The 27,341-nt window shown below is 40.0% G+C and overlaps 1 protein-coding gene across 6 annotated transcripts in view; it reads right to left on the reverse strand.

Moving 5' to 3' along the window:
- The window catches only part of PNPLA8 (patatin like domain 8, phospholipase A2), a 40,494-nt gene extending 19,020 nt beyond the window's left edge, over positions 1 to 21,474 (reverse strand). For 4 of the 6 annotated variants that reach the window (XR_012658583.1, XR_012658584.1, XM_075081041.1 and 1 more), the window contains exons 1-8: positions 21,292 to 21,474; positions 18,992 to 20,190; positions 18,053 to 18,202; positions 16,643 to 16,794; positions 14,836 to 14,930; positions 9,374 to 9,545; positions 4,528 to 4,585; positions 2,074 to 2,268 (exon numbers count right to left, since the gene is read on the reverse strand). Coding sequence is in view for 4 of the 6 variants with exons in the window: in XM_075081041.1 (XP_074937142.1) it covers positions 2,074 to 2,268; positions 4,528 to 4,585; positions 9,374 to 9,545; positions 14,836 to 14,930; positions 16,643 to 16,794; positions 18,053 to 18,202; positions 18,992 to 20,098 (1,929 nt within the window). In the remaining 2 variants the exon portion in view is untranslated. Of the gene's footprint in view, positions 1 to 2,073; positions 2,269 to 4,527; positions 4,586 to 9,373; positions 9,546 to 14,835; positions 14,931 to 16,642; positions 16,795 to 18,052; positions 18,203 to 18,991; positions 20,191 to 20,802; positions 21,061 to 21,291 lie in introns of those variants that run through there. The other 2 variants (XM_075081043.1, XM_075081042.1) reach the window with 2 other exon arrangements.
- Positions 21,475 to 27,341: the final 5,867 nt, after the last annotated feature.

The raw sequence follows: 27,341 nt of genomic DNA on the forward strand, positions 1-27,341 counted from the left end.
AACAGAAAAGAACGGTGAGTTTATAAAACGGTGTTGGTACGATCATATGGAAGGGTTTTGTCCAAAGAGTCTGGAGTAAAGAAAAATGAACTAGACTTCATTCTAGCTCTGTGTGTCTGAGAGTACTGGATCTGATCGCTATTAACACTAATCATACATTCTCTAGTCTGGTAAATTGGATTTAGAAATGAATATAGATGAAATTAATATCCATCTTACTGCATTTCACACAAGTCTGGCAATTCAGAAACTATGTTAAGACAAATAGTTGTCTAAGTACTATGTAGAAGTTAAATATCATATTGTTTGTTCAGCTATTCTTCATATAGAAGCACAGACAGACTTTGATGTACTCTCAATTCAAGGAAAGAGGGGGTGGAAAGGTGAGAAGAGGAAGAAGAGTGTTTCACATAGCTTAGCACTGACCCATTCAAGCAGTTAAGGAGCAGCTTGGAACATATCCAAAGCCTAAAGCAACTCCCTTTCCAGTTTTGCTTGGCCAGATGGAAGATAACCACATTTCAGGACTTCAAGCAGTCCTTAAGTTTTGGGGGTTTTTTAAAGCTAAAAATGGACTAACAAGCCTATTTGCTTATTTCAAGTAGTATTTGATTAAAACGTTTTGGGGATAATGAGATGTACCATACTGGGGAGGCTGGGGAGTGGGTAGAGAAGGGAGGGGGGAAAAAAGACCCTAAGCAAAAAGGAGAAACAGAATAAAATAAAAGAACTCTCAGAATCTGGCTAATGAAGTAGCACCACGATGCCCTCCATGGGAACCCTTCCCCTTCACCCCCCAACTTAGGTAGAGCTTTTATGTAGCTGAATACGATTATTCCATCTCCTTATAAACGTTAATTTAAAATATGGAAGTGTGCTGGGTTTTTTCCAGATTAAATTCTAGCTGTTTCTCTGTGTAAGTGCTTCTGTTCATTACCTCTTCATCTAATGAAGTTTTCACTATTTCATCTTATACTCCTTATTTATCTGTAAGTCTTTAAACTTCAGTATCACTTATGCACATTACAACGCTAATGAGATTACACAGCCTTTTAACAGACACCGTGAGAAGTTTTGTATGTGATCTAGGTATATCTTATTACTCAAAATATGGTATTATTGCTTTCTCGTAGTTTAACCATATGAATCCACCATATGAATGAGTATGACAGAAATGTAATAGATGCTTTCTTTAAGTGATAGCATCCTATGCTGCCTTTATTGAAGGTCTCTAGTTCAGTCTCCCTTTGAAGACCTTTCTGCCACAGATCTGCAGCAGATATTTTTAAAAATAAATACTAATAGTTTTAAATTAATATGTACTATAAAAAGGATTCTTTTACAACTCAGAGAGCTGCTGAACAAGATAGGGGCATTAGAGGACAAGAACACAACAATTAAAAAACTACTAAAGAAATTAATTTGCCTTCCTCTTTACTAACCAGGGTCACCAACAAAAGCTATAATACAATAAAACAGCATATGCTGTTGATAAGGAAACATTGCTTTATCCTCCAGGGAATTTCTTTTGCAGTTGTCGTCTGAGTTTAATCTTACTGCTGTGACACCTCTTATTCTTTTTACTAGCTCAGAACCAGGGTAGAGCTTAATAAGCTATCAGTGGAAAGAATTAAAAGTAAACCATAAACTGAAGATATGCACTAATAAAAGGAACACTGAAATGCCTAACTTGATTTTCTCACACTTTATAATATTGTTAGATTTTAAGTCATACCATCTGTTTAGTGAAATCATGCTCAGTGAAATACCAGTTGTAAGCAGGAAGTCAGAAGCAATTCACAACTCATATAGGGTTTCCTCCCAGGGAGAGAAGAAAGGAACAGAAGAGCAGAGGAGCTTAAGTTTGTGTTGAGAAGACCAAGAGTTTTAAGCCTATACCTTTTCTAGTTCTAGAAGGGCTATGCAAGCTAAAAATTCCCTTTCTTACCCCTATCCGTCCTAGATTTCCCTTCTCCTACCAACTTATTTGCTTAGTTCTGATTCAGAAATTCAGACAACTTTTTTCTCAGGTATAACATTGGAAAATATTTACTAAAGGAGATTTCAGCTTACCTGATGAAGATCGTTGCCCAAAATATATTCCTGAAAGTAACCCGGTGCAGCAGATGATGCTCTAATGGCCTGCCACAGTTTGTACTGACAACCTCCAATATAATGAGACTTTACGCCAGGAAAGTGATTGTAGTTTCTAAAAACAAACGCTTTCAGTGGTGTTCCTCTGTTCACAATGGTGCTTACTGCAGCTACCTAGTGAGTTAGGAGGAACCAAAATAGTTACATGTGATGATTTTGATGCTGCTGCTAATAATAGTTGTAATAATAATTACAACTTCCCACAATATGAAACTCAATTTATATATTGAATGCATCTCTGGAATTCTACTTGGTTCATTATTTGTTCTCTTTTTTAAAATGCCTATCTAAATTTTAAAAAGTGAAAGTAAACAAACCAACCAACCCCAACAACAAACCAAAAACAAACTCCCTAAAGAAAATGCTATTTTTAACCTGAAATTGTTTCAATGACTATTGTTTCCACCAATATCTATCCACCAATTGGAACAAAAAGCTGATGTCAGCAATATGATTTTAAAATATTTTGCCTTTATGAATAGTAGTTCATTCCCAAAAGTCTGCAGCCAGCAATGCAACAATGCTATTACATACAAATGTTAGAAATGTCAATCAAATTCTTTCTCCAGGAAAATGATTACTCAATATTGTAACCTGAGTTGCAGGAAGAATCTCTCCCAAAGGAAAAACCAAAAGAATCAAACATAAATCTTGCAAGGTTTTTTTGTAAGGAGACTGAAATGTCATTAACAAAGAGTCACATACGCAAGTGTATGTAAAAAGCCAAAATGGTATTTCCATAAAACAAAATGTATGACTGGGGAAAAAAAAAAACCCAAAACACATCCTACAGATATAATCACACGAGGTGAGAGTAGATATAGTATATGGGTGAGCGTTCAGAATATGTAAGACCTTTTAGTGGTGATGCACCCAGCCTGGCTGGCACTGTTCAGAACAATAGTCTTACGGTAGCAGACAAGTGAGCATTCAACTCTATTTTATTTACTATTTTACAGAGTAGAGTGTTTTTGGGAAACATTCCTCAACAGCACTAGCAGCTGAAACTGTGATATCACTGTATTAATTTCCATTCTTCAGCTACCTTAGCTGAATTGTTTAATACACAGCAACTCTGTCCTTATAAAAAAGAAAACCAGAGAAGTATAACTGTTATGTGACAATGCAAAAACAAAATACATGGGTGATTCGTAGTCCATCATTTGATGGAGGAAATGTTTCCTGGTTTTGTCAAAAGAAAGGTTTGGTTCTAAGCACTGCTAGAAGCAGTAAGAAAAAAAACTTTGGAAAATTGAATAGAAGACTTATCAAACTGATGCTTGAATTTATTTTTGGTAATACCCATATACACTTCCATTTCATGATGCAGTCTAAGTTGTGAAGTGCTGCACATCTCCTGGAAAAATCCATCTCGCCATGAATTTAATGGCAGCAGAGCACACAGCTGCGTGTTTTGATTTTGCTGTGCCTTGTAAAGAGTGCCACCACTGCCAGCACTACGAAGTTATTACTAGGAATAGCTAGTTTCAACTCTATTTATATTCACATTTTATTACTGAAGAACATGGAAGGAAGCCAAAGATCCCAGTTCAAAGATAACTTTCAAGTCAACATAGGATGGCTTCTCTCTCAGAAAGCAACATACCACTCCAGCCTTTTCATGTCCTTGTTTTAGACATGGACGAGGAATGCAGTCAGCCGAGCACATGTTTCTATGTTTAGAAAAATGTGAATATCTTCCATTTAACAGTAAAGCATTGAATATAGTGCTACGACACCAAACCACCTGTTAATTACAGATTGTTCTGAAATACGTGCTATTATATTTCTCTTCTTTCTTCACACCCTATCCTTCACCAAAAATAAAATACCCATGCTTTCTCATCTTTCACTCCTGTGCTGCCGCTGTATATAACACCCCTCCAATTAATTGGTGCCCTTCAGATCACACAGGAAGAGTAGAGATCTTGGGGCCTATGAATGTGACTGGAGAAAGTCTGGTAATCCAAAAAAAGTGAGGAGAAACCCTGTTCTCTCACTACACAATAACAGATCACAGCTGACATGACAGGATCTCCAGGTACTAGAATTCTCTTACATGAAAAAACAAACTTTGCACAACTTCAAGAAGTTGACTTAATATTTCTCTGTTTATAACCCTTTTAACATCTCTGAAACATATTCTAACTGAAGTATTAAATAAAAATATGAGAAATTGCTGCAGAAATTTAAGAATTTAATGAATTTTTCTCCTTCAAAAGCATGGGTTATCTCATATGGAAGCTTGGAGAGCATATCAACACTCATGCTGTTTACCCGATATTCTTCTAGGTGTAGTACTCTTACTCAGAACTCTTAAAAAGTGCTTGTGGAATACACAGTTAGTATTTATCTTTGAAAACCTCTACTTACCTTCGGACATTTGGAATTTCTTGCAGTTTCGATCATAAGATTTGAGCCCATTTTTTCTCTGCAAGTAAGTGTAAAAAATTGAAAATGCTTCATCGGTTTAGCATGAACAAGACATACATTTTAATTATCCTTATTTCTGAGAACTTTGCATTTAAAAGAAGCAATGCTTGGATTTCACTTTAACAATTGCATTTCTGCAGTTTACTTCAATGGACCAACATTTCAAACCTTCAAGGCTGTTGGAAATAAGTCTGAAGAGTGACTGAGGTCTTGATTCAGTTACTCATTTCAACACATACTTAACCATAAATCAGAAAAATCATAATCTTAATCATAAAAAACTTATGAGAACAAAAGCTGAGGAAAGAAAGACAAAATTCTACATGAAGAAAGTTAAAACATCTGCATGTAATCTTCCGTAAGAATAGTTCAGTATGCATTTAACATCCATTTTTCAGGAGGAATTTTTTCCATATGCATACATTTTTATAAATCTGACAGTGAAAAATGGTCAGCATTGTAATTTATCATCACATCAGCATTAGGGTCAGTATTCTAATTGCTAACTAGAATGTAGCCCTCCTGCCTAGTGCAGGAGACTGGAAGATACAAGCATACTAGCCAATAACCTCATATCAGCATCTATTTCAACTTCAATTTGCTTACAGTAAAGGTATAAATACAACTCTACAGAGTGGGTGCTCATCCATAACGATTCCAAACAGGCTTTCATTTAAATTAGCAAGTTTTCTTCCTCCCCTTGAACACAGCCCATACAAACACAGGTGGTGCATCTACCTTATTCTGCAAAGATGGTTTTCAGTATTGCCATACTTTTTAAGTAAGTTGATTCCATGTGCTGTTAAGAGATCATCCATCTATAGCTCGCACTAGTGTGACAGTAGGTAGTAGCACTTGCACTGTTAAAAACAACAACTTTATCAATCTAGTCAGGTCAGAAGACAAAAGAAGCTTTAAATGCTGCAATAGCAGTAGTCCTCAATGTAGACAGCAAACTATTTGGAGGTAGGACAATTTACTGTTCCACTAGTGGATATCTGTGCTTGAAGGATGGCTGTGTACATGTCCTTGACAGGGAGGAAGGAAGGGGGACAGAACGTATAGTCCTATGATCGAAGATTGCTGCTGACACAATTCTTAGACCAATAGCACTGTTTTTTTTTGTTTTGGCTTGGGTTTGGGTTTTTTTTAAAAAAAAGCATTAATTCCAGTCTCTCAGACACCAGCCACAAGAAGAGTGCCATCTGCACTCACTAACTGATTACAGAAGACGAAGGCACACAGAACCATGAAGTGGGAACATTCAGAAGTAAAAGATGAGACTGACAGAGGTGAGATATGAAAGACATCTACTGATTTGCATCACTTTAATCTACTACTTCCTAAACATCTGTATTACATATTTTTTCCCAAACCCTGAATGCAAAGATTAGAAAAAAAAACTGCATAAGCAATATCAACTGCTTAATTACAGAACCGTTAAACTGAATAATTATTTTTTCACATATTGTTTCTTACGAAGGCCAGGAACTGACACTTCAAAGTAGGTACAAGAAATCCCTGAAACTACTAGGCAACTTTAGACATTAAGGTCTAAAGATAAAAGTTTAATATCACCTCCAAATCTATTTTAGTTTTGTTGCTAGCATTAATACCTTAATTGCATATTATATGTCTTTGTCAAGCCTCACTGTTCAATTATTCTCTTTACTGACATCACAACAAAGTTAATTCCAGTCTAGTCACATCCTGTGTTAAAGGAGAAAGTCTCCTAATTTCAATTTTATTGAATAGGCCCTTGTTATTGAAGAAAAGATGAGAACAGTAATGCTCAAGATATCTTACTATCTCAAATTACCACTTCAACTTGTTTGCTTTTTTTTTAATGCTAGAGTCCTGCTTCCTTTGTGTGAGTTGTCTTTAGGTCACTGGCTGCTTTTCACCAATCTTGCAACAGAAACAGTCTCTAAAATGGGGCAACTGGGACTGTAAATAGTATTTTAAATGGAAACCATATTATGGATTAATATAACTGCATTATAATACTTTCTGTGTTTTTAATCCCAACCATCACAAACTGAGTCATCTTGTTTGACCACAAACATACAGATGTTTCATTAAACCGTCCATAACAAAACACAAATCGCTTTTGATATTAAATTTAGCTTAAATCCTGTAAGCATTTTACATTTTTCCACTCAAGGGTTATTACTTTACACATAATTTCATTTGCCATCCTATTTTTCCACTTATCTGCTTTGTGCCTGTTTGTGACCTATGTCCTCTAGACATGACCTACCTAAACAACTACTCTCGCTTACAAATATTGCTCCTTCATTGCTTCGAGTCACTAATATTGCAACACTTATTTCAATAATGCTACGAAGAACATATCGCCAACCATATGCTTGAAGAAACATTCTCAGGGACTACAGCCAGGGTGCAATCAGATAGTCTGGAGAAAGAGCATTCAATTCAAAAGGGAAAACTGTAACTTTTACCCCCATCTAACCACCACAACAAAATTACCAGGGAACTATGACATCTTTACCAAACCTAGAGGACAGACTTTCATTGTGTGTTCCATAAAGATGCAGAACATCTCACTGATCGTGCTGCAAAATCTGTTAAGTATGTCTGGAGTGACTAAACTGGTACAGAATGTGTTGCCCGCCTAGTCACTGGAGAGCAGTCTCAATTTATACTTCAATTTGCGTAACAAATACTAAAAAGTATTATTACTTGTAATCCCAAACACATGCATTATCCATTTTCCTACCAACAGAGAATATGTAACTTTTACCCTACCCTCTATACGGTGCTTGACTGCTTCTCAAGAGTACAAATTCCCAGTATGGGATTTTAGTTAGCTTGTGAAAACCCCTAGCCGCTCACCAAATTTCTCCAGTGGTTTCTCAAGACAGTATGAAAGAAGAAAATTGTATATGTAAACATCAGTCAAAAAAACCCCCAGAACACTTGGAACTATAAGCCAGGATCATCCTACAAATGCAATTCAATATAGCGTTACATAGACTGATGCACAGTAAGCATAATTTTCTGCACAAAGTAATAAAAGTAACTGATTAAAACCAGTCCTCAAACTGCAATTCAAGGAATACAAAAGAAGAGTTAAAATTAACATATATGCAAGACAAAAATCAATTCCCTACAGCACTCAGAATAAAAAGCTAGTTAACCAAAATTAGTTGTCATTTTCTGAAATGGAATTTATAATATGCCTCATGAATGCATGCAACATTAGCCTAGTGCAATTATTTTCAGCAAAAATACTTTATGACAGAAAATAATACAATCAATATTGTGGCAGGGCTAAATGTATATTGCATGCCTGTATACTGTAAATGGATACTCTCCGTTTCAAGCAAGGCTGACAAGTCTACTACCATTTAAACAACAAAGACCCACCCAGCACAGGTAAGGCTTTTGAATTTAAAACAAAACATGAAGCAGTTTTCCCTACAGGAAAGCCTACTGTTTCAATAAAATGTTGTGTAGGCATAGCATCTCCATTCAACATTGCAGAATTAGGTCAACAAAAAGTCTTTGTTGATTGGTAAATCTAATTATTTAACCTGTGGATAATATAATAATTGCCTGGCTTCTGTCTATTGCACAGGAGTAGAGTGCTTTACCTCCCTGATGAACACATCTTTGCTGTAGCTGCAAAGAATAATAACATTTTAATTAAAGGCATGTAAAACACTTTCACATGAAGTAATTCTGATTTTCACAAGATTTCTTTTAGCTGGGCGGGGGAGGGGGGGGGAGGAGGGAGAAAAGACGGAAGGCAGAGAAAAATCTCTTTTATACAAAAAAACCCCCAGAGGAACTCCAGATCTCTGAGAAGAAAACTTTATGACATTCATTTGGTGAACACATTTATTCCTAAAGTTATGCAAAAGCACAGAGAAGTGGTGCTTGGAAGCCTCTCCACTTCAGCAAAGAAGTGAGATGCTTAAAACTCAGGCAGCACAGGTATTCCCACTATAATGTCTGGGAAGAACTTTTTCAATCCCATAAAACACATTATTCATGTTCCCAAAGGAACTTGTCACTATGTATCCAAAGAAGCTTGTTACCATTTTACATTTGCTCTCAGAGAAGGATGTTTCCGTTCTTCCCATGGCAGTGCCAGCTTACACTGTTTGGGAAACTATGATATTAGTTTGCTAAAAATTATAAACAATGGAACCATCAACACAAATACAGATGAATAAAACTCAGTAATAAAACTTGTAATAAATATTAATAATTTCTTCCAGTGACTTTTCCCAAATAGCCATTAATGCATTTGTATACGTATCTATGAACAAATACTATTTCACTGGCAACGCTGACACAGCAGACATTTTTTCACTGCAATCCTCACAGCTCATTTCCCTTTTCAAAGAAAGGGACAATGGGCAAAACCCTTCAATATAGTAGCTAAGATTAAAATCCCTACTACAGCACATTATTTCGTTTCTCCCCATCTCTCCTATAAGAAAAAAGGCACAGCAGGTGGCTAGTAAAATTTGTAGCAGATCTATAATGAGTCAGATCAAGCAGAGCTGGCAAGCATACAGGAATATAATCAGAAATCAGTGCACTAAAGCTTACTTTACTCCCCAGAAACAGCAATTATTACACTGAAAGATTTCAATGTTTTGGTAAATATGAAAACAGCTATTTCAAAAGAATGAGAGTATATGCTAATCCTTTCTGGTTGTTTTAAGAATTTGCTTACCAGTGAAACAACAACAAAACCAAAGGCTGTCAGACGTTATGCTAATTATTTTTCACCTGATCCTTTTTTACTTACTTGAGCATTTTCTCCCAGATATCACTGTCATAAAAGGCGTGGCTCCAACCCATTTTGACTGTTCCAACAATGACATTCTGCTTAAAAACATCTGATCCTAACTTGTGATACAGTTCTTCACAATCATCCAGCGGGATATGGAACAACCCCAACATGAAAGCTAATATAGCTCCTGAAAAAGAAATATTTTGAAATGCAAAATATAGCCTGGAGTAAGATCATAAAGATGGATTACCATTTAACACAGTTCATAGGTTAGCAGAATGCCTATCTTGAAAAGGGAAGATCAACTGACATTTGTATCACTAAATTCCTGTTCAAAGATCACAAACTACCTTTGAAAGGACACGTACAAGATTGGAGGAGTCTACATTCAAAAACAGAACTATGAGAAGCTGACAAATGGCATTATTTCATTTGACAGATTTCATCCCTGCAAACATGTATATGGTAAGAAGCAAATTAAATTCAATTCTTTTTTGGGAAAGAGAAATCTATGCTGTGTATTAAAAATATATTTGGAGCATTACTTGCTCTATGACAAACTCTGAGTCAGTAAAGAATTCCAGGAAAATTCTGTAAAAAGAAGGGAATTTTGACTAGTTTGGAATACATTTGGTTGCAACCATTTATAATTAGTCATTCATACATACTGCCATCTAGTGTGTGCCTAAAAAATTATGACCTACCCTTGTAGGAGCAAAACAACGGTATCCAGCAAGCATGGTTGCAGAACACCATTAAGACGACTGTGGAAAAAATACACTGAATACATCACTACAATTCTTAGATATATTAAACTGAAAGGGACATATACAACCTTTAAATCTAACTGCGCAACACTGAGGACATGTAATAAAGCATTAAGGATAATTAGGACACGTGATTTTTCCAATTTGGAAACGAATGCAATACATTTGAATAAAATTAATTTAAAAAGGAGTAAATTCTTGAAATAGAGTAAGAATAAAACAAAATGCAGAAAGAACTACATAAAGAAAGTTACAGATGGCTTTAAAGGAAATATAATTTCCAATCTTCCTTTGCTCTCACAGATCCCACCACCATGACAGCTGACTGTCAGTGAATTGATGGCCTCAATTTTTTAAAATGTAGCACACATGCTTAATATAACCTGCTTGACCCATCAAAGGTTCATCAAGAGAAACTTACTTATTGAACTGCCAAATCACCAAATGCCTGCATTCAACACAGACTGACCATCCAGCAGCAGAGAAACACCATTTTCCTGAGTCATGCAAATCGTCTGCTACCTTCTTTTCCTCTTAACTCTCCAGCACCAATTCTATAACATCATGCATTTGCTATTTTGGTGAACAGTTTCAAACCCAAAGAGGCAAAATTCATACCAAATGCAAACTCATTTTCACTTCACCTCCTGAAAAATGGCACCAAAAACTGCAGTCCACATCAGCACATAAGTGACAGTAGATAACATCAATTATACATTAAAGGGCTTTGCTGAAACCTGCTGCATGGTAACAGGACACAGGAGACTAAGGTAAAAATCAAAGATATAGTGCAGGCTCTATCAGATGGTCCAGTGAAAAAAGTTACTGATATTTCCATCACATGCTGCTCTGTATCACAGACTCCTACAACACCAGCCACCATCTCAGCCCTGACGGCCAACGCATCATGGGGAAAAAAAAAGCCTAAATAAAACCTGGGAGGCTAAGGAGCAGATCTGGAAGAACACAGGGATACAGTTGGCTAACAAGACACAAGATAGGCAAGAATATAACCTGAAAGACAAAAGCATTCCTTCCTTATTCAATATCAGCAAGACTTTAGCTGAAGTGCTATATTTGGCCTGAATTACTTCTTTATAAAAGTGGACCAATTGAAGAAAAAAAAAACCACACAAAAAGTCCCCATAAAACAATCATGGGCCAAGGATATCAGTCTGTAAAGAAAGCCTGAGTAAATAGGCTATGACAAAAGCCTTTAAATGCACAGAAGGCTACTGCAAAGAGAAAAGAAAGAATCTGTTATCCATGTTCCTGGGAGTCAGGACAAGAGGAAACAAATTTGAACTGCAGCAGAAAGATCCCCATTAGACAGGATTTTTTTTTTTCCCCAAATGTAAAGACAGACAGCAGAGCAGTAGCACAGATTTTCTGAAGAGGTCTGACATGACTCAAAAGCTTAGGAAATTGTCAGCAGTGAAACACACACAGCTGATCTTTCCCTTGAGGTATGAGGTAACCTCCTAAGCACAATTCTGGTTCTGTGATACCATGACTTGACTTATTAATGAGTTCTCCTGAAAAAAATACTTCTTCCATCAGAAAGGTTTTCAAAATGCATTTCAAAACTGGAAGGACATCACAGGCAGAAAAAAACCCCATCAACGCACAGACGTCAGCTTTGTTTAAGGAAGCTAACTAAGGCTGAGAGAATACATGGGGGCACTGGCCCTATGCTGTTCTTAACTTGAGACGAATATTCTGGGAGAATATGCTTATGTGAAGTCCTTATGCAAACTTCACATACATCCAAAACTCATGATCAAAGACACCAGTACAATTCAGATGTCTCTGTAATAATATGCACTGGAAAACAACATACTTAGAGAATCTTTGATCACAGTATGTCAAGGATCGAATCCCTCACACAATGCATCTGAATGCCACTAATTATTTGGTCAAAATAAAAGTTTAGAAAAAAGTGTATTTTTAAAATTCTTGGAGCAGGCCGGCACATTTGAAAACGTCGTAGTATGCACTTTGCCTGATCATCTCTTGATATTATAAATGGCTCCCTGTGACTGAATTATAAGTGCACCACTGTTGAGAAGTATCTTTGATATACTGGGAGACTGCATGAGCAGTGAAAGTGCATGGCAGTGAAACAAGCCACATCCACAGCATGCCTGCAAATAAGTTGTCCTCAATGGGTTAAGTGCTCTGTGCACCTATAAAATCAAGTCATACTCTGAAGAACAGTGATAACCATCCTCACTTACAGAATTCCCAGCACCTCAGTTCATGGGGCAATGGCACTTTCTCCTCTCAACTGCTCTTTGTTCCTCTCTAGATTTTTGCAAAGAACAGGCACAAACTCAGTACACTGTACTGTACATTAACTTGGTTTCCCATAAAAAAAGGTTCAGTGGCTACCACTACATTGCACATGCTTGCAGATTTTCTGGTGCTCCCGTGCCCAGAAACCGTGCTCAGCAACAGGCAGGTGACCTAGGTATGCAGGCCCCAGTACAGCATCATGCCCGTGATCTTTCTCTATGACTGCCTGCATTTACACCCTGTGACCACCAGGGAAGAGAAGTACAGGGAAGCTAACCACAAAGACCCTGCGATGCTGAATTCACAGCAAACTAATTATTTCTAAACCTCAAAGGCAAGACAGCTAGATAATATTAACAGACACGAATAGCACAGAAGAAACGAGAAGTATAATGCACAGCAGGCATCCTTCCCATCATTTGTCACTCTTGCAAACCACAATTCATCCAGCTGCAAGCTTCTGCAAATCCTATTGGCATATGTACCGCCAACACAAACTGAAACGGTAAAGTACGCTGCTAGCACCTGATGACAGATATGTACAACCTCTCCCAGCCACGTCTTGTCACCTATTATTGCAAGCTGGACGACTGCAGACCAAAGCTTGATAGTGTAACCAAAGAACATGTTGAATACTTACTAGCAGTTACAAAACCCAGAATCTGGTGAAGAATTAAGAATAAAGTTAGTTCTAATCAGAGTAGTGGGATCAAATTAAGAGCACCAGGCCTCTCTATCAAAGATAAAATATCTTTATTACGATTGAAGGAGACATTAGAGAAGTGTTTTGCAGTGAAACTATCTTCCAAAGGAACAACCACTTACTGCTAAATTAACTAAGGAAAGATTTTTTTCAAAGACTATTAAACACGTAAAGCAGGGAACTATATTGTGCCTAGAAACGAATTCTGTGTAATAGACCTAAACATTCTCCTCTTCTCTACTATTTTGAGCCTATTAAGCAAATCTCTGGAAACACGAACATCATGACTACTCATGGTGATCTGCATTTAATGTTATTTCTGAATGAAACTGTAGGGAAGATAAGCATAGTGCAAAAAAAAAAATTGAAGTATGTAAGTTTCTAAAGGAAACCAGGCTATTGAACTACAGCATACTTACGATAGAAATAAGCATTATGCCGCTACTGGTCTAATATAATTTCTGAAATAGATGGCTGTCTTTTAAAAAGAAACTTATGCTTTAGAGTTTCCTACTTCCTAGAGAGGAGTAAGGTATCATTGAGTAATTAAGGCTGGGAGGGACCTCTAGAGGTCATCTAGTCCAACCTCCTCTTCAAACAGGTTCACTTAGAACAGGTTACTCAGGACTTGTTCAGGTGAGTTTTGAATATCTCCAAGGATGGTGACTCTACAGCCTGTGTGTGCAACTCCTTCCAGTGTCTGACCATCCTTGAAAGGAAAATATGATTCTTTATATCTATGTTGCCTTTTCTCCCATCACTGTGCTCCTTCGAGAAGAGTCTAGCTCCACCTTCTCTGTATTTTCCCATTAGTTGAAACACCAACAAGGCCACCCTTAGCCTTCTCTTAAGGCTGAGTAAACCCAGTTCATGCACTCCCTCCTTTTAGGTCATGACCTCCTTTCCCCTGACTATCTACTTGTCCCACTGCCAGACTCAGTACTTACATGAACACACACAACAGATGAAGCATTTACTGAGGAGCCCGAAACTCAACATACAGTGGCCCTAGACCCTTAACCTGTTGGGTATATTCTTGTGCATACAAGCCAATATGTGGTCAGCTTTCTTTGCTGCAAGGGTGCACTGATGATTCACGTTCAACTTGTTCCAAAAAGACTAGGTCTTTTTCTGCAAAGCTGGCTTCCAGTCAGTCAGCCCACCTCAGATGGAGGGCTTGGTATGAGGCTTTATTGAACCTTACGTGGTTCCTGTCAAGCCATTTCTCCAGCCTGTACAGGTCAATCTGAACAAAGCGCATCACTGTACTGACCACTTCCTATAATTTAGTATCATCCAAGATCTTGCTACAGGCACATTCTGTCCCACTCTGCAGGTCTTTATTAAAGACAGGAAACACTACTGGCCCAGCACCAGTCCCTGAGGGATGTTACCTTAGCTGTCTGTAAAGCCCCATAAACATCTAATTTGTATTTGTATTTGTAATTTGTAATCTGTATTTGTATCTGTGCACAAAACAAAGGTTTCACATTCATTGAAAAATGAGAAATCTGTTTGAAGTTACAGGTGTGTCACTAACCAGCCAAAGTTCTGATTCAGAAGAAAAAAGAAAGACTTCAGAAATCACACCTATGCTTTCCCAATTTACACTCAAAGTCAGAAAACAGCAAGTTCTGCAAAATATACATTTACTCTCAGATGTTCTTTTACTATATTCACAGAAAAATTCCAACTTGTCGCTTAACAGTTACCTGTGCTTACACCACAAATGTAGTCAAAAAGTTGATGAACCGGCTTTCCAGTCAGTTCTTCTAGTTTCCGTAGAGTCTGAAGTGCAACTAAACCCCTGAAACACACACAAAAAAACCCAACCTTCACATATAATGGTAGCTTTATCTTACATAACTCTAATTAAGCCCACCTTTGCTTATTTGTAACTGAATAACAACAACAGTAAGAATCCTTAATATTTCAGGGAATGAAAGAGTACAGTTAAACACAATTAAAATGGAATGGTGAATACTAAATTACATACTTGGGCACACCAAAAACAGTACTCAACAGCTACAGCCACATTATTTTGGAGCAAAGGCTCAGGGATGATCATCTGTGGATGTAGACTCAGGACAGACTTCAGCTGCATCCACAACACACAGCACTTAAAGTTTGGCCTTAACAGGGCTCTATAATGCCCCTAGGTCACAGTATTTTTCTGCCTGTGTTTTTTTTGCCCCAATTCAATATGTTGGAAATAATGAGAGAGGTGCATTCCAGACCACCAGACCTGCACTTCTGTAGCATGAAACAGAGCATGTGGCATGCAAAGGTGTGCTAAGCCTGCTGGGCTAGAGCTAGAGAACTGCACACAGCAAAAGGAGCACCAAACCAAGTGCCATCTTGCCAACATGTTCTGCTGAGAATGGCACCTCCTGCATGCTGTCCCCAAATCTGTCCTGGCTTGTGCTAAGGAGCACTACTCAGCCCAGTGCAAAACTATAACCAGCTGAACACCACCAATTAAGTGGCGAAACAGCCAGTATCTGTACTCAGGCTCACTCTCCAGACTTGTTTCATTTACTGTTACAGATGTAGATACCGCTTTCTAAAGATAAGGCGCCTTCTAAGGTCACTGCCCTAGAAATCTAACAGAAAATTAACACACTGTATTTATACATATAGCATCTTTCTACTTTGTAAAATCTTTATGGTCTACAACGAACTTTTAGAAACACATATGTTGAAGCTGAGTTGTTACTCCTTATTGAAGACAATTCATTTTGATGCAAGTACAGAAATGCCATGGGGAAACAAAAAGTTCATGAAACTATTTCTGCAATGACTCCACACTTCACTTTCTACCAATAAAGACTTGTGAATCAGTAAATATTTGTCAACTAGATTTCTTCAAATATGCCCCAAAACACAGCTTTTAGTAAACATCAGACTTCAAATTTAATGAACATGCTTCTGCTACTACTCTACAAATTGTGGTAAATGCGTACATTCATGAGGAACTAGAGCACATGTAACTAAGGACATGTGGTGTGCAAACTGAAAAAAAAAAAGCATTCACTGTAGAAGAACTAGAAATCAACATCATGGCTAGAGTAGCTTTTACCACTAGCCTATTCATTCTTTCATATGAGACCAGCCATGCTAAGGCAGGTCACCCTCCAGACAAGTACAAGAACATCTTTTGTATTACTAAGTCAACACAATCACAAGAGTATAAACTACTTCTAGCATTTCACACCAACTTTGTATTTCTGAGATTAGACTTGTGAGCAGACTAACTTCCAAGAGGAGAAAGCCAATCCGAGCACGTAAGTGTGTAGCCAACTTTAAATGGGTAATTTATTTCAGTGTCATAGGACTACTAATGCATGGAAATTTAAGCACAAATGCATACAAAAATAATACCCATCACTTGGATAGTCAAACGTTACAGAAGCGTAAATGATAAATTGCATCTTTGGACACAAACTTATCAAAGAGAAACTGAAGTTTTATTTCCAGTTATGAAAAAGGCTACAAGTGTATAAAAACCCCATAAGTTACCTTGTTCCTCCTCCATCAATAGCGAGGACTCGAATTCCCCAGCCTTTTACAGGGTCTGTATATCCAATTATAGCTAAAGTCTCTCTAACAGCAGCCTGAAGACTTTCGTCATTTGCCTGTCTCAGTCGCAGTAGGCATGGGATTAATTTTTCCTATTGATAAATACAAAGGCATTTCATTCTAACTATATGTTTATAACAAAAGAATCCATGCTTAAACTTACTAGTTTGGCATTTAAGTATAAAAATAATATATTAGTTAAACTCAGAGGAAGACTTCTTTAAATCTGAATTTACCTATGTCTGTTTCTAAGAAGGGAAAGAAAGGACTCCGATATTATGTTGTACACGCCTTACTGCTGAAGTAACTACATATCAGAATTAAGCAATCAATGTGAAATATATGCTTTTTTAGCTATTCGAAAGATTATGTTTACCAGCAGTTGAGTTTTATTGACTTTAATGTCAATATAATATAAATATGTATATATGGCCAAATATAAACTCAAGTATGGAGCACACCAAGTATAGCTAAAAGCCCAGATTTTGCTGAATAACTATCACACTACTTCAGAACAGGAAATGCCTTTTAAGTACATTATTTTTAAAACAAAACAAAAATTAAAATTCTTCCTCATACTGTGTAATGTTTAAATGTACAATTATCACAAAGATATAAAGTATTATAATCAAAATGGGAGTAGTGAACGTACTCTTTCATAATAAAGTAATTCACATCTATTCATGTGGATGCCCGACCTGCACCCTGCCCTGATGATTGATCCGGCATGTGCTCCATTCCAGAAGATCTCTTTTCCAGCGATTCTACAATCTACGCCACATATCTGTCACATCTTGCGGAAAAAAGCACGAGACTGACAAATGCAGTGATTTGACTAGTACTGCTAGAATAGTCTACCACCCACCTCCTGTCCTCTCACTGCAGGAGAAAGAATGAGTAGGACTAGATTACATGAACTTATTTGATGGTTATACTCCACTCCTGTCACCTCTCTTCGAAGGAAGCATGCAAACAAGCATAAAAACTGTTGGGCATACGCAGATTAACTGTACAGTACGTTCCCATCTGGTCAACTGCGACAGAGGACACAGAGTATGACCTTCATCTACCACTAGATTAAGCTATACTATCTATCCACGTGACAATGCTGTATGCTTCTAAATTAAACATTGCAATCTTAAGAGACTTTAGCAAAAATACTGATAGTTTGCATACGAATCTGCTTGAAACAGCTAAAAACACAGCTACAAAAAGACACATTCACATTACATTCTTTACAAATAGAAAACATGACTAGCCCACAAAAGCACAGAAGAAAGTTTGATGTTATTCTGTGTCAATCGCCTGACAGATATTTACTTTTTGTCTAAGCATAAAGACTATTTGCACCTTAATTGCAACTCCTCTGCTCTCTGGAAATTCTAGAAGATGATAGGTCAGTTCTTCAACCCTGCTGATACAGACTCTTCGATTAGAGGATCTTCGTAGGGCTTGAACTAAAGCTCGAGTCCTGTTATCAATACTCACTCTTGCAATAATCTAAAAGAGATAAAGTTACACAAATAACATAAAACTACTCTAAGAAATGTGTAAAACTTGTCATGACTAATTCCAAACTGTTATTTTAAGATTTCTCAGAAGTAATGGACAGCATGTTGTACAAGAGACCTGCTACAGGCTCCACGTAAGCATTGCTTAAACATAAACAGGCAACCTTTTGATTCGTATACCAGAATAAATAAATAAAGGCAGCTCACAGCAACATGACACCAAACAAGCATGTGTCAGCAGGTACTCACTCTGAAATCACAATATTTGGACCATGAAGGAGTATAAGATTACTATAACTACAACAAATAAAAAAGGCAACCAGATCTACCTATATTTAGGTACTCTCTCTCTACATACATACGAACTACATACATGTATATACTATACACACATATATGTGTATATGCATATATACTTTATATATAAACTTACATCTACATATAAAGTATATACACATTTTAATATACGTATACATACCCATAAGAATTTGTATGTACATGTAAGTTTACATATAACTTAGAGTATGTATACGTAAGTTTATACAGTTTTTATGTCTTATATGTACTTATATGTACATACACATATAAATACAGGTAAGTACATATATATGTACACATTTAAGTACATACATAGGTATATAGTTATGTAAGTTATATGTATATGGAAGTTTACATATAGGTATAGACACATGCTTGATTAGTGTATATACAGGCTCATATAAAATATATACACACATAGAAATAATACATGAAGAAATAACACTAAACCAAGACTTGCCTTTTCTCTCTGAAGGGACAGATGTTTCTCCCTCTCTTCTGCAGTCTTAGCCTCTTTTGCTTTGTCCTCCTCATCCTTCTCAGACACTTCTTGTTCTGGCTGTTTACTCTTCTCTTGTGAAACAACTTTTGTATCTGATCTTAACTTGGGAACCAACCCACCAATGTAACTGTCTACAAAAGCTTGTACACTGTTACTGGGATATGAAAGAAAGTTTGCAATACTTTTTTTAGTGGAAACAGGAAGAGCAGTGTTTGTCTTTTCAGCACCCAGAGTCTCTGCTTCAGGAGGTAAAGTAGCCTCTGAGTCCACTGTCTTTTCTTCACTCATTACAACACTTTCTGATGAATCAAGCTTATTTCTCTCTTCACTTTCAGAGTCCTGTAATAAAGCATTCCTTTTTTTCTCTTGATCCATAACAGAGTTGTTATTAAAGTACCAGTTGATATGATCAGCTATAAAGTTGTAAGTCTCTCCAAAATTTGTAGAAAAGTAGCTTATATGAAAAAGGTGGGTTTTAGCAGATGCTGAATCTTCTGGAATATCTCGGTAAGCGTCACTTGAACTTACTAACACAGAGTCTGAGTTTGCATTTGCACAAGTTGGGCCTCTCTTGCAATCCTCCTGAGTTCTGGCATCTGTGACTTGTTTATAATTTTCTAGACTTGCACTAATGTTATTTGTATCAGCATTACTTTTATTTCCTTTTCGCAGAGAACCTGAGTGTGACTTTAATCGAGCTATCCGTGAAACCAGTTCACTGTGAGTGCCAGACACTGCCTTTGAAACAGATTCTATAGTGTTCTTAATTCGTGACATGCGACTGTTCACTTTTGTAAGTCCTTTGGAAGAAGTTAAAAGTTTCGAAACTCTGTAGTATAAAAAGTCATGGCTGTAAATGTATTTATTGTACCAAAGTGTTCTGCTTCTGGCCCATTTACACCGAGTCTCACCGGTATGAAAAACTCTCAGGTGAATGGCATGATTTATCCTCCAGCAGACTTCAGGTCTATACAAATACAGGTATTTGTTTCTTTGCTTCCACCAAAGACTTTTTGGGTTAATCACAAGGAACAAATATGCGTCTAAAGATAAATGAACTGTCATTACTTATAAGTAGTTACACCTTTTCTAGGCTGCTTGTCTACTTCACTCCAGAAAACACATTTCAATAAATAAGTCTCGTATCACAGTGTTATCTGAAAAAAAACCAACAACAACAAAAAACCAACAATGGAGACCTAGAATCAGTAACAAGTTACACTAAGAGCTTAGAGTTACTTAAAGGAGATGCAGCTTACTTATTCTTTCAGTAAAGACAGAAAAACATCCCCATGAGATTATCTGATTTGAATATTTACTGCTCAGGACATTTGGCAGTATCATGCCAACATTTTAATTTCAACATGTTATTCTTTGAAGGCCAGTTTAAGTCCATCTTGAAGAATTTGCAACACTTGTCAAAAGCACTTAGTGACATATAGAAAACTGCTTGCCAGTCTTTCCAATAAAGAGAAATTTGTATCTATTTAGCAAATTACATTGCACAGAGACCAAATTTCAAATGAAATTGTCATTATATTACCATCCCTCTGCAGAATTCCTCCCAGGGCAGGAAGGTCACCAATTCTTTGAGCAAAGCTTCAGTACGAAGCCACAAGCTCAACGAAACGTCCCTGTCCTAGAGCTAAGGGGAATATATAATCCTTACTCCACAAGGAACACACAGACGTGTCCGAGGTGGATCAGAGTTTTACACAATATACAAGGTTTGCGCTGAAACGGCAGGAGCAAATCCATTATTCGCTTACATGGCAAGCTCAGGCTTCCCCGGCTGCTGCGAGAGGTGCCCGAGGAGGTCGGGCAGGCCGACACCCGCGCCGCCGACGCCAAGCCCGGGGCAGAGGCGACACCCCCGCGGGCACCGCCGTCGTTACTTACAGTTACTTCAGCGGCTGCCCGCACCCGCGCTGCGCCCGTCCCGCGCCCGGCAGCCCTCCTGCTCCGCCGCCGGCCCCTCCAGCCGCCCCCGGCCCCGGCCCCAGGCGGGGCGGAACACAGCGGGGCGGGCAGGGGGGCGCCTCCCGGCTTGCGCCATTTCGGAGAAACCATTTCGGGAGCCGACGCGTAAACAAGCGCCGAGACCGGCCCGTCCCGTCCCCTCCCGTCCCCACGTCACGCCTCCACCCCCTGCGTCACGCACCCGAGCCCCGCGTGCCTGGCATACGCTCGTCGCCCCCCTTACGCCCCCCGGGACGACGCGGCCCGGGCCCGGGCCACCCCGCCGCCGGCGGCGGTACCTGCTGGGCAGCGGCTCCCGCCTCCCCCGCTCCCCTGGCCGCCGCTGAGCGCCAAGCGGGACCTGCCGCCCCTCCTGAGCAGGGGGGCCGCGGCCCGCGCGGCGTCACCCCGGCGGAGCGGGCAGGAGGGCAGCGGCGGCGGGGAGCATCCAGCTGGGCCGCGCTACTGCGCCTGCGCCGCGCGCCGGAAACAGCTGAGGCGCGCGGCGGCTGACCGGCCGGGGCGGGTGGTGTGACGTGAGGCGGCACGCGGCGGGGTGAGATCATAGCCGGGGTGGGGGGGGGAGACGGAGGGCTCGTACCCGCACAGCTGCCCTCTCGGTGCAGGAGGGTGTTATGTCCATTGCACTTTGTAATTGTAACTTTTTTTTTAATAAATCCAACAGATTGAACTTTCTACATTTCCCAACGCAAGACGTTCCCCAGATCTGGAATGTTTTAGGAATATTAACTGAAAAAATTGTAGTTCCTTTTTCGCCTCCTGTCAGTGTGGTGGGCTGACCCTGGCTGGACGCCCGGTGCCCACCAAAGGCGCCCGATCACCCATCACCCCCCTCCTGAGATGGACGGGGGAGAGAAAATACCATGAAAAGCTCATGGATCGAGATAAGGACAGGGAGATCACTTACCAATTACCATCACAGGCAAAATAGCCTCGACTTAGGGAAATCAAAATTTATTGCCAATTAATAACAGAGCAGAAGAGTGAGAAATAAAACTAAAGCTTAAAAACACCTTCCCCCCACCCCTCCCTTCCCGGGCTCAGCTTCACTCCTGGTTTTCTCTACCTTCTCCCCTCAGCGGCACAGGAGGACGGGGAATGGGGGTTGCAGTCATGTCATCACACGCTGTCTCTGCCACTCCTTCCTCCTCAGGGAATGACTCCTCACACTCTTTCCCTGCTCCAGCGTGGGGTCCCTCCCACAGGAGACAAGCCTCCATGAACTTCTCCACTGTGAGTCCTTCCCATGGGTTGCAGCTCTTCATGGTCTGCTCCAGCGTGGGTCCCTTCCACTGACTGCAGTCCTTCAGGAACAGACTGCTCCAGTATGGGTCCCCCACAGGGCTCACAAGCCCTGCCAGCAAACCTGCTCCAGCCTGGGCTCCTCTCTCCATGAGGCCACATGTCCTGCCAGGAGCCTGCTCCAGCATGGGCTTCCCACAGGGTCACAGCCTCCTTCAGGCATCCACCTGCTCCGCGTGGGGTTGTCCACGGGCTGCAGGTGGATATCTGCTCCACCATTAACCTCCATGGGCTGCAGGAGGACAGCCTGCCTCACCATGGTCTTCACCACAGGCTGCAGAGAAATGTCTGCTCTGGTGCCTGGAGCACCTCCTCCCCCTCCTCCTTCACTGACCTTGGTGTCTGCAAGGTTGTTTCACTTACATACTCCCACTCCTCTCTCCCAGCTGCTGCTGCACAGCAGTTTTTACCCTTTCCTATACAGCTTGTCACAGGGGCGTTACGAGTGTCACTGATGGGCTCGGCTTTGGCCAGCGGTGGGATCATCTTGGAGCTGGCTGGCATTGGCTCTGTCTGATACGGGGGCAGCTTCTGGTGTCTTCTCACAGAAGCCACCCCTGCAGCCTCCCTGCTACCAAGAACCTTGTCACCTAAACCCAATACAATCCAATTTTTGCACTCTTAAAAGGGTACCAAGACAAGACTTAAGGGCAGTATTCCAGTATCCCTTCCTCAGTGAAATACTCAGTGTCCACAAATAGCTCATGAGCCATGCATTACCTAGGATCCTTTTGGCACAGGACAGCGGTGATTCACAGCCAGGTGCTTATCTGTTCCCTCCTCAATGCTTTCAGAGTTGCTGCTTTCTGGATTACAGTGGCCTGTTCTGCAGGTATGGTCTGCCTGCCTTGTCTGTAGTTGACTACACGTCTGACTGTATTACCTCTTGATGGTTTACTCCTGGCAACTGTTTTTAAGACTTGTGTACTATTCTTTAATTTATTGTGGGTTTTCATTATATATGGCTAAGTTCATTTTTAAACCAAATAGCTGAAACAGTAGTGGTGTCTGCCCTAAGTGCCAGATGTAGATAAGCAGGGAGGTTTTGCTGCCCGTTGTGGTATGATTTTGTTTAGGTAAAGGCCACTTACTGTTATGAGAGCAGCACAGTACTGGTATGTTTTAGACTGTGGTAGCAGTGTTAGCTTAAGCAGCTTCCCCAGCTGTGTCTGCCCTTGTACAAGCCCCAGGACTCTTGTCTGCTTGCCAGCATGGTGAATTGAATTGGGTTTCATAAGATGGCTTGAGAAGCAGTGGCCTATCTGAAGCCTGAGCTGGCTTTGAACAGGCTAACTTGCATTCTTACGGCAACAAAGGGTTAGGCAAAACAAGAACTACAACTTCAGTAAGAAGGAAATTTGGCCACAGGAAGCCTCAGGCTGCCACCACACATCCTGCATCTCTTTGCAAATAAAGTATTGGAGGTAGGTGGCAGCTGATGCCTTTTATCTGGGCATAGCTCCTTCCTAAACAGTCATAATTTCTCCCTTAATCTCATTGTAAAATTCACTTCTGTGCCTGCTTAGACATTTGTCTCACCACTGGGATATGTACAACTGGTATGTCAATTCATGCCTTTGGTAGGGATTTGACATTTTGTGTCTAATCGCAAATCCACGCGTTCTTGCCACACAGTTCTCCCCAAGGATGAATAGGCCCGTCTGATCTGACATGTTCAGAGGCCCCTGATTCATCAGCTTCTCAAACCAACCACTCAACTCTCCAAAAGAACTAAAATCGCTGAACAAAAAAAGGGTAAATTTATGTATTCCCAGGCACAAATTCTGCATCCACACCTTCTCAAATATTTTGCCAATTTAGCCTTCTCCTTGCTGTGGTGATGACATTAAGAAGAAATGATCTCAAATTTATTTATTTAAAAGATAAACACTCAACTAAGCTAATTTTGTAAGCTATCTTAATAGTCAAAGATGAGTTGATTCATTGCGCTTGACTAAACATCTACTTTTTAGATAAAAGAGATGAATCCACCTGCAGTATTCAGAGGGCGTCTAACTCTAATTCCAGTGGTTTTCACATAGTATGGAAATTATCCTATTTATCAAATTTTGAGATCTATTTTAATAGGATGTACGTTAACTGTTTTAAAAATACTTTCATTTCAATACTTTCCATGGAAAGTCTCAAACAAGAATTTATTGTGATTGTTGATGGGGCTTTTGCTGATCTCTATTAGGTTGCATAGCCAGCACTCAAGCTCTCTCAGAGTGGTAAAACGTGGTAGTTCCACTTTAGGACAACACTGACAGTAGTTTGATCTTTAATGAGTGCTATCCCTGTAACTTAATTAAAAAAATCATAGAATCATAGAATAGAATGATAGAATCATTAAGGTTGGAAAAAACCTCTAGGATCATCAAGTCCAACTGTCAACGCAACACTACCATGCCTCCTAAACCATGCCCTCAAGTGCCACGTCTACATGTTTTCTGAACACCTCCAGGGATGGTGACTCTACCATCTCTCTGGGCAGCCTGTTCCAATGCCTGACCATTCTTTCAGTAAAGAAATTTTTCCTAATATCCAAACTAAACGTTCCCTGATGCAGCTTGAGGCCATTTCCTCTCATTCTATTGCAAGTAACTTGGGAGAAGAGACCAACACCCACCTCACTACAACCTCCTTTCAGGTAGTTGTAGAGAGCGATAAAGTCTCCCCTCAGCCTCCTCTTCTCCAGACTAAATAAACCAAGTTCCCTCAACCTCTCCTCATCAGACTTGTCCTCTAGACCCTTCACCAGCTTCATTGCCCTTCTCTGGACATGCTCCAGCAACTCAATGTCCCTCATGTACTGAGGGGCCCAAAACTGAAACGATATTCAAGGTGTGGCCTCATCAGTGCTGAGTACAGGGGCACTTCCCTACTCCTCACTTCCCTACTCCTCACTTCCCTACTCCTGCTGGCCACACTATTCCTGATACAAGCCAGGATGCTGTTGGCCTTCTTGGCCACCTGGGCACACTGCTGGCTCATGTTCAGCTGGCTGTCTACCAGCACCCCCAGGTCCTTCTCCGCTGGGCAGCTTTCCAGCCACTCTTCCCCAAGCCTGTAGCATTGCATGGGGTTGTTGTCACCAAAGTGCAGGACCTGGTACTTGGCTTTGTTGAACCTCATACAATTGATCTCGGCCCATCGATCCAGCCTGTCCAGGTCCCTCTGCAGAGCCTTTCTACCCTTGAGCAGATCAACACTCCTGCCCAATTTGGAGTCATCTGCAAACTTACTGAGGCTGCACTCGATCCCCTCACCCAAATTATTGATAAAGATATTAAACAAAACTGGCCCCAAAACAGAGCCCTGTGGGACACTGCTTGTGACCGATCACCAACTGGATTTAGGTCCATTCACCACAACTCTCTGGGCTCAGCCATCCAGCCAGTTTTTTACCCAGCGAAAGTACACCCATCCAAGCCATGAGCCGCCAGCTTCTCTAGGTGGATGCTGTGGGAGACAGTGTCAAAGGCTTTGTTAAAGTCCAGGCAGACAACATCCACAGCCTTTTTCTCATCCACTGAGTGGGTCACCTTGTCATAGAAGGAGATCAGGTTGGTCAGGCAGGACCTGTCTTTCATGAAGCCATGCTGACTGGGCCTGATCCCCTGGTTGTCCTGCTCTTGCCTGGTGAGATCACTCAAGATGAGCGGCTTCTTAATCTTCCCTGGTACCAAGGTCAGGCTGACAGGCCTGTAGTTTCCTGGATCCTCCTTCTGGCCCTTCTTGTAGATGGGCATTACATCGGCAAGCCTCCAGTCATGTGGGACCTCCCCTGTTAACCAGGACTGCTGATAAATGATGGAGAGTGGCTTGGCAAGCTCCTCCACAAGCTCCCTCAGTATTCTTGAGTGGATCCCATCTGGCCCCATAGACTTGTGAGTGTCCAGGTGAAGTAGCAGGTTGTAAACTGCTTCCTCCTGGATTATGGGGGGTTTATTCCACACCCCATCCCTGCCTTACAGCTCAGGAGGCTGAATGCCCTGGGGATAACTGGTCTGGTGGTTAAAGACTGAGGCAAAGAAGGCATTTAGTGCCTCAGCCTTTTCATTGTCCTCAGTGGCATTGTTCCCCTCTGCGTCCAATAGAGGATGGAGATTCTCTTTGTTTCTCTTTTTGTTAATATATTTGTAAAACCATTTTTTATTTTCCCTTACAACATTGGCCAGACTGAGTTCTAGCTGGGCTTTTGCTTGTCTGATTTTCTCTCTGCAAGTCCTAATGAAGTCTCTGTACTCTTCTTGAGCTGCCTGTCCCTTCTTCTTGAAGTGGTAGATTCTCCTTTTTTTCCTGAGGTCAAATTAAAGGCTTTCAAAACGTTTTCTCAACATACATGTTCATACATGTTTTTGTAGGTAAGTTACAGCTCAAAAATTGTCGTAAATCTTCCTACTTTAATGAAAGAGAGTTCTCCTCTGGTATACATGATTTTTGTCATATTATAGCCAGTGTTGTGATGTCCATACTACGAGTTAACTGTGTTCATTTTTAGATATATATATATGCACACTTTTAAATTTCATTAATTATTTCTAACATTCCCATTTGTATATTTGTCTTGGACTGCTATTTGGGGAAAAAGTAAAAATTAGGTATGAGGCAGTTTGATAAAAATTGGATATTTACCACAAATAAATTTGTCTTTCATAGAATCATAGAATCATTAAGGTTGGAAAAGATCTTTAAGATCATCAAGTCCAACTGTCAACCCAGCACCACCAAGCTGCCTAAACCATGTCCTGAAGTGCCACATCTACACACTTTTTGAATGCCTAGGGTTTTCTCTCCCAGTCTATGAAAAATGAATGTTTTCTATTTTCTTGCAGACCCCTTCACTATAAAAGGTGGAGCAAATACACTGAAATTAATTAATTCTGGAACTTCTTATAAAATTAAATCTTACTCTTTATTGTTGCATGACTTCAGCTTAGATGAATTAAACCTGAATAGAACAATTTCCAGGGGCCAATGTTAATTCTGAGAAAATATTTTTTTCGTATACACTTCCACTATA

The sequence above is a fragment of the Phalacrocorax aristotelis genome, chromosome 1 (genome assembly GCF_949628215.1).
Source record: "Phalacrocorax aristotelis chromosome 1, bGulAri2.1, whole genome shotgun sequence".
Lineage (NCBI taxonomy): Eukaryota > Metazoa > Chordata > Aves > Suliformes > Phalacrocoracidae > Phalacrocorax > Phalacrocorax aristotelis.